The 17,029-nt window shown below is 41.7% G+C and overlaps 3 protein-coding genes and 1 pseudogene across 4 annotated transcripts; all 4 read left to right on the top strand.

Annotated features, from left to right (window-relative positions):
* Positions 1-37: 37 nt before the first annotated feature.
* LOC129355624 (histone H4-like) lies at positions 38-8,637 on the top strand (annotated as a pseudogene).
* LOC129355621 (histone H4-like) lies at positions 282-10,767 on the top strand. 2 transcript variants are annotated; one of them, XM_055025213.1, is made up of 3 exons: positions 282-335; positions 8,547-8,855; positions 10,677-10,767. In XM_055025213.1, exons 2-3 carry the CDS (start codon positions 8,563-8,565, stop codon positions 10,684-10,686), a joined length of 303 nt encoding a protein of 100 aa, XP_054881188.1. In that variant the 5' UTR covers positions 282-335; positions 8,547-8,562; the 3' UTR covers positions 10,687-10,767. The 2 variants fall into 2 exon arrangements, with proteins under 2 accessions (XP_054881188.1, XP_054881187.1); XM_055025212.1 differs by lacking the exon at positions 10,677-10,767 and having other exon boundaries at positions 8,547-9,179.
* On the top strand, positions 6,847-7,256 carry LOC129355619 (histone H2B 1/2-like). The gene has a single exon (XM_055025210.1). It carries the CDS (start codon positions 6,860-6,862, stop codon positions 7,232-7,234), a length of 375 nt encoding a protein of 124 aa, XP_054881185.1. The 5' UTR covers positions 6,847-6,859; the 3' UTR covers positions 7,235-7,256.
* LOC129355601 (uncharacterized) lies at positions 8,778-16,645 on the top strand. The gene is made up of 4 exons (XM_055025189.1): positions 8,778-8,855; positions 10,677-11,039; positions 15,440-15,986; positions 16,036-16,645. The coding sequence occupies exons 2-4, from the start codon at positions 10,693-10,695 to the stop codon at positions 16,588-16,590; spliced, it is 1,449 nt and encodes a 482-aa protein (XP_054881164.1). The 5' UTR covers positions 8,778-8,855; positions 10,677-10,692; the 3' UTR covers positions 16,591-16,645.
* The last annotated feature ends 384 nt before the right edge of the window (positions 16,646-17,029 follow it).

Below are 17,029 nucleotides of genomic sequence, written 5' to 3'. Positions count from 1 at the left end.
TCCTCCTGACCCGCATCGTCTCTTCAGACTCTTGTAGATCAACATGAGCGGCAGAGGAAAGGGAGGTAAAGGACTCGGTAAAGGAGGCGCCAAGCGCCACCGGAAAGTCCTCCGTGACAACATCCAGGGAATCACCAAGCCCGCCATCCGCCGTCTGGCTCGCCGCGGGGAGTCAAGCGAATCTCCGGCCTCATCTACGAGGAGACCCGCGGTGTGCTCAAGGTCTTCCTGGAGAACGTCATCCGTGACGCTGTCACCTACACCGAGCACGCCAAGAGGAAGACCGTCACCGCCATGGACGTGGTCTACGCTCTCAAGAGGCAGGGCCGCACTCTGTACGGCTTCGGGGTTAAACTCGCAACCTCTGCACAAAACAAACCAACTAAACAAAGGTCCTTTCAGGGCCACACACATGACTTTTAAGCAGCTAATTCCCTGTCTAATGTGACCAATAAGATGCTGGTGCAAGAAATGATTAATTATTAGTTGCATTTCATAAACTTAATGCAGATGACATAATAGTGTAGGAAAGGGTTGCTGTAAAGTTCAATAATCTCCATAATCTCCCAAACATTTGAGCTGGAATGCAAATTCACTTACACTTTAAATCTCACACCTATCATGCTGAGCTAATTGCTGCACATACTACTGTTTGAACTAATAATCCTCTTAATTTCTTTTAATTCATTTTATGTGGTTGGTGCACCGTCTGTACAACTTAAAAGGTTATTGTGTGACCCTCATCTATAAACTGGCTGATAAATTACATCACTGTAATGTGAAAAAAGCATCTTGGAAATTGTTCAAAGAGAAAAGGGATGTTAAAAAATAGATTTAAACTACTTAAGTCGTTTGGATATGTTTAAAACCAGCCTTGAATAGTTTTCCATGAGCTCACTCAATCTAAAGCTACACTGCCCCCTATTGGTTGTTTCTCGGTACAGCAGCAACTTTCATCTCAGTGACATGCAACATTATTTAATGCTGTCCGTTGACCCTAATAAAGTAAACCAGCAACATTTCAGATTGATGGTGTTTGAAATGATTCTCAGTTCTGCACACAAAGAGTATCTATGTAAAAAAAAAAAAGTCTGATAAACAGTGACTTATGTGCAGTAAAACTGACATATTTGGCTCAGGGTTGGTGACAGAGGAACTGAATCCACACTGGAATTTGCTAAAGCAAATCATTTCTTTCATCTAACCAGTAAAAAGTTAAATCTTTATGATAAAACTCCATTTTGTAAAGCAATGTTGCAAAGTGATCCAACAAAAAACAGGAAATTGTTAGTGCAGAGAAAGACTTGAGAGAAGCATTTGTAGGTCACGCCTGAAAGGTGCAGAAAACCCCAAACCCCCCCCCCCCCTCAAAATGAGGCAGTGATGTCATTCTGTAAGGGTTGCTAGGCAGCCACCAATAAGGAGAGCAGGATTGTGAGAGAGTCAAAGCTGCACAGGTTTGAATTTAAGGAAATATGTGCATGAAGCTTCTGTTCATTAGCACAGAGCATGTTTGCAAACAGTATTTTTAATGAAAGGTTTGAGAAGAAACAAAAATATTTCGCTCATTTCAAGATAGAAAGCTGTTCAGGTGTGCTGTGCCATGGATTTTGAGGAGAGATTAACAAAAACAACTAGTTTGTTAATCTAGCAAGAAGCATCAATAAACACACATGTAGGTTCTAAATATAAAACGGTTGAAAAATCTGGTACCAACATGTCTCTACAGGCCAGAGAGCAAAAAAGTTGGACTAAAGCAGAAAGCAGGTGGAGCACGCTCATCTTCTAAAGGTGAAATTGAACAAAACACCCAAATTAAATCAACTCATGTCCTAACCGGTTCTAAGGCCCACCACCCCCTGAAAGCTTCTCGTTTCTTTTCTCTTGCTCAAAGCGTCAGCTGCAATGTTCCAACCTCAATTGTTGCCACTCACCACAGGGTGATCTGTCAAAAAAAAAACAAAGCAAAAAACAATCGCTTGATTTGAGTCAGCAGTATGAATATTTGTTGATCGTGACCTTAGACTTACAGAGTGATGCCGGTTGATTTCGGTCATTTGATTGGCTGCTTGCTGTGAGCCGGGTCACGCGGTGGTCGGTCAACTGACTATAACGTCAGAAACCTCCTCCCTGTCTCGACACAAGACAGAGAGTGGAGACCATGGAAGGTGAGTCAAAGCTTTTTCAGTTATAACCGATGATACTAATGGCTTCAATATTTGGTCTATTCAATCAGGATCGGCTAAGATGATGAAAAACGCTTCTACGCTGTTATAACTGGTAAATTCAAACCCTTGAACCCTTGAAGTTTTTATTTGCTTCACATTCTTAAGAATAGACATTTTATAATAACCGTTTCACATGACAGTAAGTTTTTGGATACGGTGTGAATACAATACAAGCATCGTGTGAAAGTGTAGAGCTTTCAAAAGTGCAGCTGAAACCAGAAATTTACGTCTCCTGAATATAAAGACACATTACATTGAGATGAGTCTGAAACTAAGTCAGACCAAATGTCTCTTGTTTTTAGGTTCATTTGAGTTATTTAAATTTGTTTATTTGCTAAATACCAGAAAACCTGTTGAAATTGTGTTTTGGAGACATTTTTTACTTTCTTAAATTCAGAAGACGTGGAAATATCTGGTTTCAGTCATACATTTGATCAAGTTAATTGTTTTCATGCTAAACAAATCACTATTGCTTTGAATATGGCCCAATAAAGCTCATATGAAACCTGATTTTGTCCAATCGCAGCTCATGTTTCAAAAACGGCTCTGCAGTTCTGAGACGTCTCAGTGACTAAAGTAGCTGCTTTGCTATGAACCTTTTTTTTTTTCTAGTTTTGCAATAAATGTTAGAAAATGTAACCAATATGGTGATAACTAGTATTATGTTTTGAGTTAGTTGTTCATCCTCACACATGTAGGCATAATGTAAAAAAAGAGAGAAATATCAATAATTACTGATAATTTGAATCTTCCTCAGACCTGAATCTGTTTGCAAAGCTTATAAGTTTATGAGCCTTTTATGCATAGACGTTAAAGGTGTTTTAGAGGCACTGCTACACTGCCCCCTACTGGTTGCTCATCAGTGCAGCAGCAGCTTCATCTCAGTAAGACGCAACGTTATTCAATGCTGTCCGTTGACTCCAATAAAGTGAAACAGCAACATTTCAGATTCTTTGTGTTTACAAAGAGCTCAGCTGACTGTTAGTTCTGCTCACAAAGAGAATAAATGTACCAATGGCTGATAAACAGTGACTGTCCAGCACTCGGCTCTGAGTTGCTGACAGAGGAACAGAATCCACACTGACAATGTCTAAATTCAGCAACAGTGAGCAATGCTGCTAAATGATCCAACAAAAAACAGAAAATCATTAGTGTAGAGAAAGACTTAAGAGAAGCATTCATAGGTCACACCTAAAGGTGCAGAAAACCCAACCCCCTGAGAATTGGTAGTAAACGTGGCTCTGACTGATTGCACAGGTAATTCAAAATGCACTTTCAAAGTGGTGAAAGTTCGTCCCACTGAAGCGTCGCAATCATGAAAAACGTGTTTGTAAAACCAGACGTGAGAGAGTGCAGACCACCACCTTCCTGTTCCTCTTAGCGCCGCTTAGCCAGGCAACTCTCTCACCCCGTTAACTGGTCTGGAGGTGACGGCGGTTTCCGCCTCAACATTTTCTCAGACCAGACTTTACCTTCACCCTCCAATACGTGGCCTCTGGCCTGCTGGGCCTTTTCAAAAGAAGCCGTCAGATAATAAGCCATCTGAAAATCCTTCGTCGTTTGATCATTTGCTCAGTGAGTTCCCACACCTCCAGAATAAAAATGCACTGAACTGAAATAAATATCTCCTGAGTTATAACTTGCATCTGAAGTCGATTGTTTCTGATTGATAATTAAACATCTTTAATGAAACAGCTTCTTAAATTATGACCAAGGAACTTCTTTTTTTTTTTTTTTTTTTTTTTTTACGTCCCAATCACAGCTTCAAAGCGAAGTGACAAACGTTTTGAATGGCATTCAGTTACTTTGAGTTTCTTCCTCTGCAGACAAGAAAATGCAAGTCATCCTGCTGGTCGCCGTCTTCTGCGGCTGCGTCCTGGGAATCGAGGATTTAAACAAACTGCCCTGTCAGCCGACCAAAAAACGAAACGCTTTCTTTACCTTTGAAAAAAGACACATCCTTCCAAAAAACTTTGACACCAGGTCAAAACCTGCCTGGCAGAGGTGAGTTACTGATGTCAATACCTTTGAGTGAAAGGTGAGAATAAACGTCAGCAGCTGCTGGTATGAAAGCGTAACTCTGTCATATCGAAGCCACAACTATGAACTGTGGTTTGCATGTGATTCAGTTCAAATCAAACACACTCTAATTCATAATGTGAGTTTAACTGAATGACTTGTGACATCATGAAGAAAAACTTTCTTTAAATGAAAAACATGAATGTTTTTCTTAAACAATATATTTATTTCCCTAGACACATAAGCCTCTTGAATCGCTGCGAGGAACCAACTCAGACCTTCATCGAGAGCTCAAACAAAAACCTTATCGTAGAAATCTGCAACGGCAAAGGCTGGAACCAGGAGGGCAACCTGTGCACCAGTGAATTCAAGCTGCCGGTGTTTGTGGTGAAAGTGGCGAGAACAAAATGCAGAGTTAAAAAGGTCCCGACGGGAAGAAGAGAGTCTGTGACTGTGGCTTGCGATAAAGTGGGCAGATTGTGCCTTCCTGTTCATTTTGAGTCAAAAGCTCAAACCAATGAACGGCGCAGAAGCATCTGCTCTCCTCCTGCTGTGGGTTTTTGGTTCCACAGACGTTTTAATGTCTCCGTCTGGATCGACTGAGAGGTGATTAGAAATACTTCAGGAATGCCTCTTTATCTCTCAAACCCTTTAACCTGCTCCAGCAACCCTGTAGAAAAAAAAACCAAAGAAAGTTCTTCAGGTGAAATTATTATTATTTTTCCCCCCTGCATCATGATTAATATTTTACATGCCAGCGCAGCTTTTGCTTGTTTCACAAATATAAAAGCTTTGAAATCCGTGTGACATGAAGTGAATCGTTTGTTCTCTGATCTCCTGATTTACTGTGCGAAGAAACTATATGACTATTTTGTTTCTGGGTGTTTTTTTTTTTCTGATTTCTTCTTTTTTTCCTCTGGAAAACCTGTTTGAAATAAAACAAATTACTTTAAAAAAAAAAAAGTTGAATATGTATGACTGGGTTAAACTGGCTTTTTTTTCCTGGAGTATTTCGAGTATTGCGGCCCTCGCAGCCAAGCGCCGCTCCGGCCTATTGGCCACGGCAGGGTACTAGCAACCGCCGCCCCGCCAGCCACCACAGAAGCTGTTGTGCAGTTTCTGCATCCGTCCACCAGGCGGTACGTATCGATGCGTTCGGCGGCATTCCCTGACGACGCACAAAAATGTGGTGCAGATTGGTGGATTTAGCGAGGAGATATAGCTGGTGGATGAATGTAGGGGGCGCAGTGGAGTCAAAATACATTTCAATGCTTTTGGGTTCTTTAGAGGTCAACAAAGGTCATACATATCCAATTTGGCGCCAGTCGGATGATCCATGTGTGATTTAGAGCCGATCGTATGCACATGGCGAAGGACTGCAGCTCGCCATTTCTCCACCCCAATGCGGTTTGGTCAGCAGCCAGCATTCATAGAGTTCATCATGTTATCGTTTTAAGTCAGTTTTCACATGATGAAACCCATATGAATGATAGAATAACAGTAAAACATACAAAAGAAAAAACAGATGATTAAAAGTGGGCGGGTCACTTGATGACATCATGGAAATGTGTTCAGGATTGTTCTGTAGAGAGACACAGGATGTGTGATGCAGCTGTAATCTTGCATATGGAAGTAACTGAATCTTGATATTTGACAGCGAATAGTCAAAGTCTGCCACGCCGCCACGCCCACATGCTCCATCGAAGCCGGTCAGGGTTGGAATCCTCAACACACCAACATGTTTTCTGTCTCTGGGTACAGCTTCATGTTGATGAGGTCAAAGGGTCAGATAGCAACCATTATCTGACCATTATCACTAAGTTATCAGGGGCGTGGCCTAAGTGATGTCATCATGGTCGAATGATGTCATCATTCGACCATTGGGTATTGTCAGACACCCGATGATGATCAATCACAGTAACTTTGGTGCCTCTGTGAGTTTCTGTGTAGGAGATAAATCGGGTCAAAATCAGAACTTCAATCTAAAATGGCCGACATCCTGTAACACTTGCACTATGACATTAATTGTAAATTCTGAGCATCTTGGGGAGCTCTACAAGCGTACCAAATTTCATGTCTCTAAGATGAAGTAAGGGAATAGCAAATGAGCTTTTAAAAATTGCTAGGTGGCGCCGTTGAGCCGTTTCATTTGCGATTTCTACAACGACCTTAAAATACGAAATTTTGAAACTCCCTTGTCGCCAAGTTTGGTGAGTTCTTGAATATGATAAAACCTCCAAAAAGGCCCCTCTTTAGATGGGTAGAATAATAAGAAACAGTACAAAACAATACAAACTGATGTGAATTTACTGCGTGACAACCGTCTGGTTCAGTTCATTCAATTGTGAATTGGGGTCATTAAATGAATAGAAGTGAGTTGAAACGAGCAGAAAACATTCAGACTCTATGAAGTAAAATGAACTCCCGCCTCTTTCTTTGTCGCTAAACCCCACGTGACTCGTTTTGAAGTCGGCGCTTTGTTGTTTTACCCACTGAGCGAAACAGCCAATCACAGCCGAGGGATGGCGCAGCTCTATTTGCATGCTGGGTGTATAACAGAGACCTCACCGCTCACAGACAGTCAGTCGTCGCTGTCAATTTTCAGAGACAACATGCCCGAACCCGCCAAGTCTGCGCCCAAGAAGGGCTCCAAGAAAGCGGTCACCAAAACCGCCGGCAAGGGAGGCAAGAAGAAGAGAAGGACCAGGAAGGAGAGCTACGCCATCTACGTCTACAAGGTGCTCAAGCAGGTCCACCCCGACACCGGGATCTCCTCCAAGGCCATGAGCATCATGAACTCCTTCGTCAACGACATCTTTGAGCGCATCGCCTCCGAGGCCTCCCGTCTGGCTCACTACAACAAGCGATCCACCATCACCTCCAGGGAGATCCAGACCGCAGTGCGCCTCCTGCTGCCCGGTGAGCTGGCCAAGCACGCCGTGTCTGAGGGAACCAAGGCTGTCACCAAGTACACCAGCTCCAAGTAGACCGGCTAATGCTGTGAATGCAACAACCCAAAGGCTCTTTTAAGAGCCACTCACTGCGTCTGCAGAGCCATGTTCCTTATGACTTTAAGCTAAACTAAAAGGTAGGTGGAGAAATGTAAAAAGAAAAAAACTCTTGTGCAAGTTAAAGCAGCTATGACTGCACTTTAAAATCTGAAAGAGTCCCAACTTGGGGTGTCATATCTGCTCACAAACTTCATGTGGCTGCAGCAAAAAGAAAAACAAAAAAACTCAAAGGTCGACCATGAAGTTTGGACATTTTAATCAGGCAGTTGTCTGGCCTCCCCATAAACTCCTATCCATGATAGAGGCTTAAATTTTATTTATCAACTTGTCCTGACAAAAGATGTATATTTCAATAACAAAACCCAGTTTAGACTTTCACCCAGAAAGTATACCTAGTAACTTGTCATTTCAGATAAAATCATAAAATGAAAGGGGAGAAAAAAAAACTTCCAGCTCTTTGTTTATTGGTGGGTAATTATTGCATCTGATGGTCTTAATGTGGATATTTTGTGGTTTGACCATTTCGGTGACTTATCATAATATCTATTTTTAAACGTCCAATGGTTTATAATTGTGGCTATGAAACTGCCAACATGTTCTGTTTGACGACTATAAAATATAAAACGTTCAGAGGAACAACAGAGAGAAACATAGCAGAGGAAGCTTTGGGGTCAGGAACTTTTTCGTCCAGTTTCAATGACGTGTTGAGCTCACTCAACACGCTTAGTGGGACAAATTACACTAAACCACCACTGACTTCATGTTCATAAAGTCACATTTCATTTCATTCACCAGTGGAAATGTTGGAATAAAAAGTGATTCTGGTTCTGAACTACAATCTCAGCCACTTCACTTCTTTACCAAAGTCAAATTTTTGGATTATACAAATTAATGTACGCTACAGTTAACAGTTATATCATGTTTTAATGAGCAGTATGTAGTCTGAGGCAAACTCATGCTCTTAAATTGTATGCAGACATGAATTTCACTGTATAAAAGTTTCTGAGACACTTAGGAAATCAGGTAACTGTATAACGGATCATTTTTCTGTAGGTTCTCATCAAATATTAAACTGAACTAATCACTCATAATTGATTTTTATTTATTATTATTATTATTATTATTTTCATCCTCTCAAAATGAATTCGTGAATTGCCGAAGGAAAGCTATTTAAAGAAACGGCGGAGAAAACCAGGAGCGAGCTCGACTCCGCCCCTGTTCTCTCTCAGGTCCGCAGGTCTCCCATATAGTCTCTGTTTCCTCCTCCTGACCCTCATCGTCTCTTCAGACTCTTGTAGATCAACATGAGCGGCAGAGGAAAGGGAGGTAAAGGACTCGGTAAAGGAGGCGCCAAGCGCCACCGGAAAGTCCTCCGTGACAACATCCAGGGAATCACCAAGCCCGCCATCCGCCGTCTGGCTCGCCGCGGGGGAGTCAAGCGAATCTCCGGCCTCATCTACGAGGAGACCCGCGGTGTGCTCCAGGTCTTCCTGGAGAAGGTCATCCGTGACGCCGTCACCTACACAGAGCACGCCGAGAGGACGACCGTCACCGTCATGGACGTGGTCTACGCTCTCAAGAGGCAGGGCCGCACTCTGTACGGCTTCGGGGGTTACACAGTAAATTTGGTAGTGTTAAAGCAATACCTATAGAGTCGAATTTAACACCGTTTCCGAGTCTATATGTTCCCTATCGGAATTGGTGTTAATGTTACTCTTTCAACAGTGTTACATTTTCAGAGTTAAATTGAACTCTAAATCGAGTAAAAATTTTACACTGGCTAACACTGTGCAGTGTTAATAAAACTTAACACTCCTAGTAATAAAATAATAAAATAACTCTGTTAATAACCTACCTTTTAAGCTAAACTAAAAGGTAGGTGGAGAAATGTAAAAAGAAATAAACTCTTGTGCAAGTTAAAGCAGCTATGACTGCACTTTAAAATCTGAAAGAGTCCCAACTTGGGGTGTCATATCTGCTCACAAACTTCATGTGGCTGCAGCAAAAAGAAAAACAAAAAAACTCAAAGGTCGACCATGAAGTTTGGACATTTTAATCAGGCAGTTGTCTGGCCTCCCCATAAACTCCTATCCATGATAGAGGCTTAAATTTTATTTATCAACTTGTCCTGACAAAAGATGTATATTTCAATAACAAAACCCAGTTTAGACTTTCACCCAGAAAGTATACCTAGTAACTTGTCATTTCAGATAAAATCATAAAATGAAAGGGAGAGAAAAAAAAACTTCCAGCTCTTTGTTTATTGGTGGGTAATTATTGCATCTGATGGTCTTAATGTGGATATTTTGTGGTTTGACCATTTCGGTGACTTATCATAATATCTATTTTTAAACGTCCAATGGTTTATAATTGTGGCTATGAAACTGCCAACATGTTCTGTTTGACGACTATAAAATATAAAACGTTCAGAGGAACAACAGAGAGAAACATAGCAGAGGAAGCTTTGGGGTCAGGAACTTTTTCGTCCAGTTTCAATGACGTGTTGAGCTCACTCAACACGCTTAGTGGGACAAATTACACTAAACCACCACTGACTTCATGTTCATAAAGTCACATTTCATTTCATTCACCAGTGGAAATGTTGGAATAAAAAGTGATTCTGGTTCTGAACTACAATCTCAGCCACTTCACTTCTTTACCAAAGTCAAATTTTTGGATTATACAAATTAATGTAACGCTACAGTTAACAGTTATATCATGTTTTAATGAGCAGTATGTAGTCTGAGGCAAACTCATGCTCTTAAATTGTATGCAGACATGAATTTCACTGTATAAAAAGTTTCTGAGACACTTAGGAAATCAGGTAACTGTATAACGGATCATTTTTCTGTAGGTTCTCATCAAATATTAAACTGAACTAATCACTCATAATTGATTTTTTATTGATTTTTTGATAAGTTTTCATTGCAAAAAAATAAAAGGAAGAATGAAACGCTATTCCACAAACTGATAATCAGATGAATAAAATGCTCATTTTTGCCATTCAGTCCATAATGTACAAGAATATAATATAAATATCTACTGTTGATTCACATCCACTCAACATAAACACGTGATTACGCAACAGTCCTATCAATAAGACAATGGAGGCTTCTGTCATTTTACTTTTGAAAGCTCTTCAGTTTCACTAAATACCGACATTCAATTCATTTCATTGTTTCTCAACTGAAACACGAGATTTCTCTTTACTTTCCTCTTGATTGTATTAAAAACTTATCAGGGGCATCACTTATTTTCATCCTCTCAAAATGAATTCGTGAATTGCCGAAGGAAAGCTATTTAAAGAAACGGCGGAGAAAACCAGGAGCGAGCTCGACTCCGCCCCTGTTCTCTCTCAGGTCCGCAGGTCTCCCATATAGTCTCTGTTTCCTCCTCCTGACCCTCATCGTCTCTTCAGACTCTTGTAGATCAACATGAGCGGCAGAGGAAAGGGAGGTAAAGGACTCGGTAAAGGAGGCGCCAAGCGCCACCGGAAAGTCCTCCGTGACAACATCCAGGGAATCACCAAGCCCGCCATCCGCCGTCTGGCTCGCCGCGGGGGAGTCAAGTGTATCTCCGGCCTCATCTACGAGGAGACCCGCGGTGTGCTCCAGGTCTTCCTGGAGAACGTCATCCGTGACGCCGTCACCTACACAGAGCACGCCGAGAGGCAGACCGTCACCGCCATGGACGTGGTCTACGCTCTCAAGAGGCAGGGCCGCACTCTGTACGGCTTCGGGGGTTACACAGTAAATTTGGCAGTGTTAAAGCAATACCTATAGAGTCGAATTTAACACTGTTTCCGAGTCTATATGTTCCCTATCGGAATTGGTGTTAATGTTACTCTTTCAACAGTGTAACATTTTCAGAGTTAAATTGAACTCTAAATCGAGTAAAAATTTTACACTGGCTAACACTGTGCAGTGTTAATAAAACTTAACACTCCTAGTCAAATAACTCTGATAAGAGTAAATATGATTCTAATCAGAGTTAATAAGTTACTCCATAATGGTGAAAAAACTACTCTGGTTCTCATGTTATTTAACACTGCATCGAGTTATTGAAAGTTTACACTGGAGGCTCATATAACTCCTATGAGTGTTAAACTGACACTCCACTGTGTAGATAACTTACTCTTTAGCTGTGAAAAAACAACTCTGCACAGATAAATATGAAGTGCTATTTTTACACTTTTGTAGAGTGAAATGTACAACTGAATAAAAATCACATTACCACAGAAATGCATTTAACTTATTTATTGAATTAAAGCAGGTTTTGATATCCATTGTTAACTTTTGTCACAGTAACATCACATGGTGTACATCCCATTGACGGCTCGAAGTTGACAGAGTACATTTAAGGCAAAGAGTTTTTCCATCCAAGTAACCATGAACGAACTATTTGTAGATACCAAACAAGTGCATTTGTGCAACTTAACTCTGCCCAACAAATAAAACACATAATGCCAAACAGATTTGTTCAAGTACTACTGAAGCAACCTAGCCCGAATTTCTGCCACACGAGGACTTTCTTTCACTTTACCTACGTCTATATTGTACACAGTGGTCTGGATGAATGTGAACATGTTGCATAGTATGGGGTTGTATGTTGTGGCAAACACGTAATGTGCCTTAAACAGTTCATCAAAAGCACCAAGAGAGGATGTTGACCTGCAAGCAATGGCATTCTTGTCAAGGATGATGAAGAACTGTTGGGCTACTTTCTTCCTCCGTCCCACAGCAAGGAGATAGGGTTGTGTGCTCGTCGTGATGGCATCAAGATGTTCTTGGATGTTGGTTTCTATCTGTGGGGGAAAAAGAAAAGAACAATATAATTACAAAACTGCAATGTTCCACAAAAAACAGATATATGGAAAAACAGCATTTAACTATGTGATATCACTGTAAAACTGAAATTCTCCCAGTGAAACAACCTCGAGTATAACATAAAATAAAATTTGCAACAAATACAAACCTTCTTGAAGACCACAAGACGCTTCTCTGCTTGGGAGGCAGATACCTTCCTGGTCTCTTACGACCCAAGGCAGAGGGGGGAATCAGGTGTAGCAGCAGCAAAATCGATGAGAGGTCACTGTCCCAACCTGTGATAAGAAACATTTGATGTTGAATTGACCATCAAAACCTAGTGACTACACAATTTAAATTATGTGTACATCACTAAGTGAAGCTCACACAATAATTAAATTCTACATGTTGTTGAAGTCATCCTTTACTCATGTCATTATCCAACTTCAGTGCTATCCTCAGGAGTATCAGCTGCAGGAGAAGTTCTTCAAGGTCACTGAGTGGTTGGAAGCTTCCGCATTGTTTGGATGATCTTTCTCTTGAACGTGGTCGTCCATTTTTCCAGAAACTTGCCAGACACATCTTCTCCAAACATCAGGACAAAATCCTGCTCCACCTAGGATGTAGATAGTAAAAAGCTTAAAAATTTCCCAGCCACTTTAACTTGTATTCATTTAGACTTGTCACAAAAAATACACTAATTTTACATGACTGTAAAATTATCAAAATAAATAATTACCAAGCCTTTGACATCTTTGAAATGTGAAAGACAGAGAGTATGTTGCTTGACCTTTGGGGGTCAAGGACCATGTTGCGCCGGAAGTCAAATGTGAGCTTCATCTTCTTCTTGATTGTGTCCTCATCAGCTGAATGCTTAATCAGTGCGATGGCTTCCTTGCACTCTTCTTCACTCAGGACAGTCTCTGAACAAAACTTGGTGTCTCGTCTAGCAGCTGGTCCTCCAAGCCCTTGTTGACAAGATCCTTCTTCGGATGATGCTAGTAAAAATAAAATCTTCAACTTACAAAAACAAGAATGAGCTGGCTGAGATTCCTCAGGCGATTCCATCATGGAGACAAATTCTAACCATAAGAGAAGCAGATGAAAGACAAAAAACAGTAATCACAATGAAATAGCAAGCTTATTAAATACTAAAATGAATTACAAATATAACAAACCAGTTTCATATTCGATGGTTAGGACTCAGCAGAAGGATCCTTAACAACATCTTCATCCAACTCAGTCCTGAACTGTCAACAACCTTCACGCCCTCTGTTACAGTTGGCAGAGCCAAATTTTTACAAATGCTAGAGAAAAGACAAATGCTTGTCTAAACCACAATTATGAGGTTATGTTGCTCTAATACTCACATGTGCACATAAATTCTGGAACAATACTTTTGATAAACAATGTCAAGTAACATTACAAGCGCCTCAGAGCTTCCTGTGTAAAGCTCCCAGTGTCTTACCTGCTGTCAAAAACTCCTTCAGATTCGGCTCCGTTAGTCGGACAAATTTTTGCAGCTCGCCAAGTCTTGTTTTAATCAACATGGTTCCTGCAGCCACATAATTCCTCAGTCATTCTTTAGTACTGGAATGCTTTCAGTTTATGAAACGTGCCAACTGCTTCACAAACCAATACAGCTCACATTACATCGTGTTCATAGAAACAATGATTAAAGTTTACACAATAATGGCTTGGCGCAAATTAATTTGACTTCTTTGCTCTTATCCAAGTTAGACAATTAATAAATGCCCTTTCCTTCAGTAACTAGAACAGTTAATTCAACTGCCTCGCTTCTTTTTCGCCTTGTCTGTTAGCACTAGCAACGGTTAATGGCGGAGTCACGCAAAGTTTACAGTAGAGCTATGATGCTGGGCACGGAAAAAAAATCACTCGCGCCAAATTCAGTGTCAACTATGAAACTGGACTATTATCATCGCTTACGGTTAATTTATGTTGCATTGCAAAAAATAACTAAATAAATAATAAATAAAACAAATATCTATGCTATATGGCTTGGACATGGATTTTAGGCGGACATTTTAAGCTAGGCATTCACTCGGTCAGGTTAGCCGTATAAAACTCAGTATTTAGATATCTAGCCCACTCATATACCGGGGAACAAATAAAATATTCTTATAAAACAATTCAAATTGTATTATTATCTTATAAAAAGAAACTTACCGCAGTCGCTCAAGCAGGAGAAAAATGGCGTCCACACAACGGTTAGACTGGTTGGTTTGAGAGGAGGAGGTGGGCGGAGCTTGTCAGAGTCAAATTGACACGACGTGAATACACTCTGGAAATTTACACCAACACTAGGTGGCATTATACTCAGTCTGTTGTATTAGCTCTGAAAGAGTCAATCAATTTTAACACAGCATATTTAACACTGCGAAATTTACTGTGTAAACTCGCAACTCCTGCACAAAATAAACCATCTGAACAAAACGGCCCTTTTCAGGGCCACACACTTTCTGACGAGCTGATTGTTCCTCATTTATTATTTAATGATTATAATTCCTAGATAATAAACTGGTTAGACTTTCAAGTTTTCTGCAAGTCTGCATAAACCTAAAACATCTGAGCACAGAGTAAATCAATTTGATTGTTCTACCTTATGTTTTGTTTTAAAAGCATGTTTAAATTTGTACTTTCAGCTTTTAAAGTACAAACTGACACCTGTTAATTACTATTTACTACCAAAGAATTGAACTAACACAAGAAGCTAATTGGTGCACATTTGTTAACATATCTTAACCCATGAGGAAATTTTAAATCCCAATGCAAAATAAACAAAAACACACTTTGAGCAAAAGTATCAGAAAACATGAAGGGGAAACATATTACAAAAATCTGGAAATAGAAATCTAAGTTGTGTAGCATTTATGATTGCAGGAAATTCTAGTTCTGTTTAATGAGAAACTGAGCTTTAAGATACAATGTATCAAACATTCTGGATGGAGAGGTTCAATGTTTCACAAGGCAACTGAATCCTCTATTAGTGCTTATAAACAGTTATTACTATGTTGCCTCAGAGCAGTGTAGATGCTGTTTTAAATAAAAATACAGAAGACTTTCCCAGGATTTAAGGGCCATTTGTTTATGAAAACAGGATAATTAGAACTAATGCAGTGACTAATGACTGTAAATTTCAGTAGAACCAAGAGGTCATTGACTTAGGCTTTTTCATTAATGCCCAATTAAAAGTGACTTTGATGAGTAAAACTTTAATTATTGAAGGGAAAAAACTAACATTGTGAAGTCAGCATGAGTCTGAGCTCTTCCAGTTTAGTGTGTGGCTCTTAAAAGAGCCTTTGGTTGTTTAGTTTCCAGCGCAGCGGGGTGTCTGGGTTGTTCTACTTGGCCTTAGCGGCCTTCTCGGTCTTCTTGGGCAGCAGCACCGCCTGTATGTTGGGCAGCACTCCACCCTGAGCGATGGTGACTCCACCCAGCAGCTTGTTGAGCTCCTCGTCGTTGCGCACGGCCAGCTGCAGGTGACGCGGGATGATGCGGGTCTTCTTGTTGTCGCGGGCGGCGTTCCCGGCCAGCTCCAGGATCTCAGCGGTCAGATACTCGAGCACGGCGGCCAGATAGACGGGGGCTCCGGCACCGACCCGCTCGCCGTAGTTGCCTTTGCGCAGCAGCCTGTGAACGCGGCCCACCGGGAATTGGAGTCCTGCTCTGGAGGAGCGGGTCTTGGCCTTGGCTCTGGCTTTTCCTCCGGTCTTTCCGCGGCCGCTCATTTTGCTGTTATTGTTTGTTTCTGGAGACGAGACTCGAGAAAATATGAGCAGCGGCGGCTGAAAGCGGCTTTATATGTCCGCGCAGAGGAGCGGGACGATGCCGGCGACCAATCAGAAAAGCTCCCGGCAGAGCGGGACGGAGAGGAGGACTTTTTGAACGCGGCGTCGGCGTCGGCGGACATTCAGACGTGATCCGACGCCTCTGGGCGGGGCTGAGCTGCAGGAGGAGCCGCCGACCAACCAGGATCCGGAGCGGAGCTGCAGCGTCACAGAGCGACGCGCCCAGAGCCTGAGCTTAAGAGCAGCGGAGCGTCGGCGGGTCGCAACATTTGGTTTTCTCTCTGGATCCCGATCGGAGCAGCGGAACATGGCCAGAACCAAGCAGACCGCCCGTAAATCCACCGGAGGCAAAGCCCCCAGGAAGCAGCTGGCCACCAAGGCGGCCAGGAAGAGCGCTCCGGCGACCGGCGGCGTGAAGAAGCCTCACCGCTACAGGCCCGGTACCGTGGCTCTGAGAGAGATCCGCCGCTACCAGAAGTCCACGGAGCTGCTCATCCGCAAGCTGCCCTTCCAGCGTCTGGTCCGAGAGATCGCTCAGGACTTCAAGACCGACCTGCGCTTCCAGAGCTCCGCCGTCATGGCTCTGCAGGAGGCCAGCGAGGCCTACCTGGTGGGGCTGTTCGAGGACACCAACCTGTGCGCCATCCACGCCAAGAGGGTCACCATCATGCCCAAAGACATACAGTTGGCCCGCCGCATCCGCGGAGAGAGAGCTTAGAGGCTGCAGCAGCTACAACAACACAAAGGCTCTTTTAAGAGCCACACATCAAACTTTAAGACATTGTTTCCACTTATTTGGCACATTCATTAATTCCCACTATAGTTTCACTGTCAAACTCCGCAATGTTTGTTTTAGGATTCATTTTACTTTGAATGACTAGTTAAAAATGTAAATTTCTAAATGGTTTTCAAGGTTGAAAATCGCATGTTCTGTACATTAAAATAATAATTTAATATTTTATGACTCAGTGACCTCAAGGGAAGACATTTTCAACAGGCAAACAGCAAAACAATGTAATTGTTTTGAGAAACTAAATGTTTCTTAATATCAAGATAAATACATTAAAGAGCTTCATAAATTGAAAAAAACTGCAACTCATTAAATCTGCAAGCAACTTTAGAGAGAAAAATCAATCCCAAATCTGCTTATAAATTGG

The sequence above is a fragment of the Poeciliopsis prolifica genome, unplaced genomic scaffold, assembly GCF_027474105.1.
Source record: "Poeciliopsis prolifica strain line A6 unplaced genomic scaffold, Auburn_PproV2 SCAFFOLD139, whole genome shotgun sequence".
NCBI classification, from domain to species: domain Eukaryota; kingdom Metazoa; phylum Chordata; class Actinopteri; order Cyprinodontiformes; family Poeciliidae; genus Poeciliopsis; species Poeciliopsis prolifica.
Note: the sequence above shows the minus strand (reverse complement) of the source record. Positions and strands in the feature narration are given on the sequence as shown.

Excerpts from the sequence above, each read along its gene's own strand:
- LOC129355619 (XM_055025210.1), top strand. The coding sequence starts at position 6,860 with ATGCCCGAACCCGCCAAGTCTGCGCCCAAGAAGGGCTCCAAGAAAGCG.
- LOC129355621 (XM_055025212.1), top strand. The coding sequence starts at position 8,563 with ATGAGCGGCAGAGGAAAGGGAGGTAAAGGACTCGGTAAAGGAGGCGCC.
- LOC129355601 (XM_055025189.1), top strand. The coding sequence starts at position 10,693 with ATGAGCGGCAGAGGAAAGGGAGGTAAAGGACTCGGTAAAGGAGGCGCC. Across the intron at positions 11,040-15,439 it reads GTGTTAAAGCAATACCTATA|CGGCCTTCTCGGTCTTCTTG; the intron begins GAGTCGAATTTA and ends ACTTGGCCTTAG. Across the intron at positions 15,987-16,035 it reads TGAACGCGGCGTCGGCGTCG|GAGGAGCCGCCGACCAACCA; the intron begins GCGGACATTCAG and ends GCTGAGCTGCAG.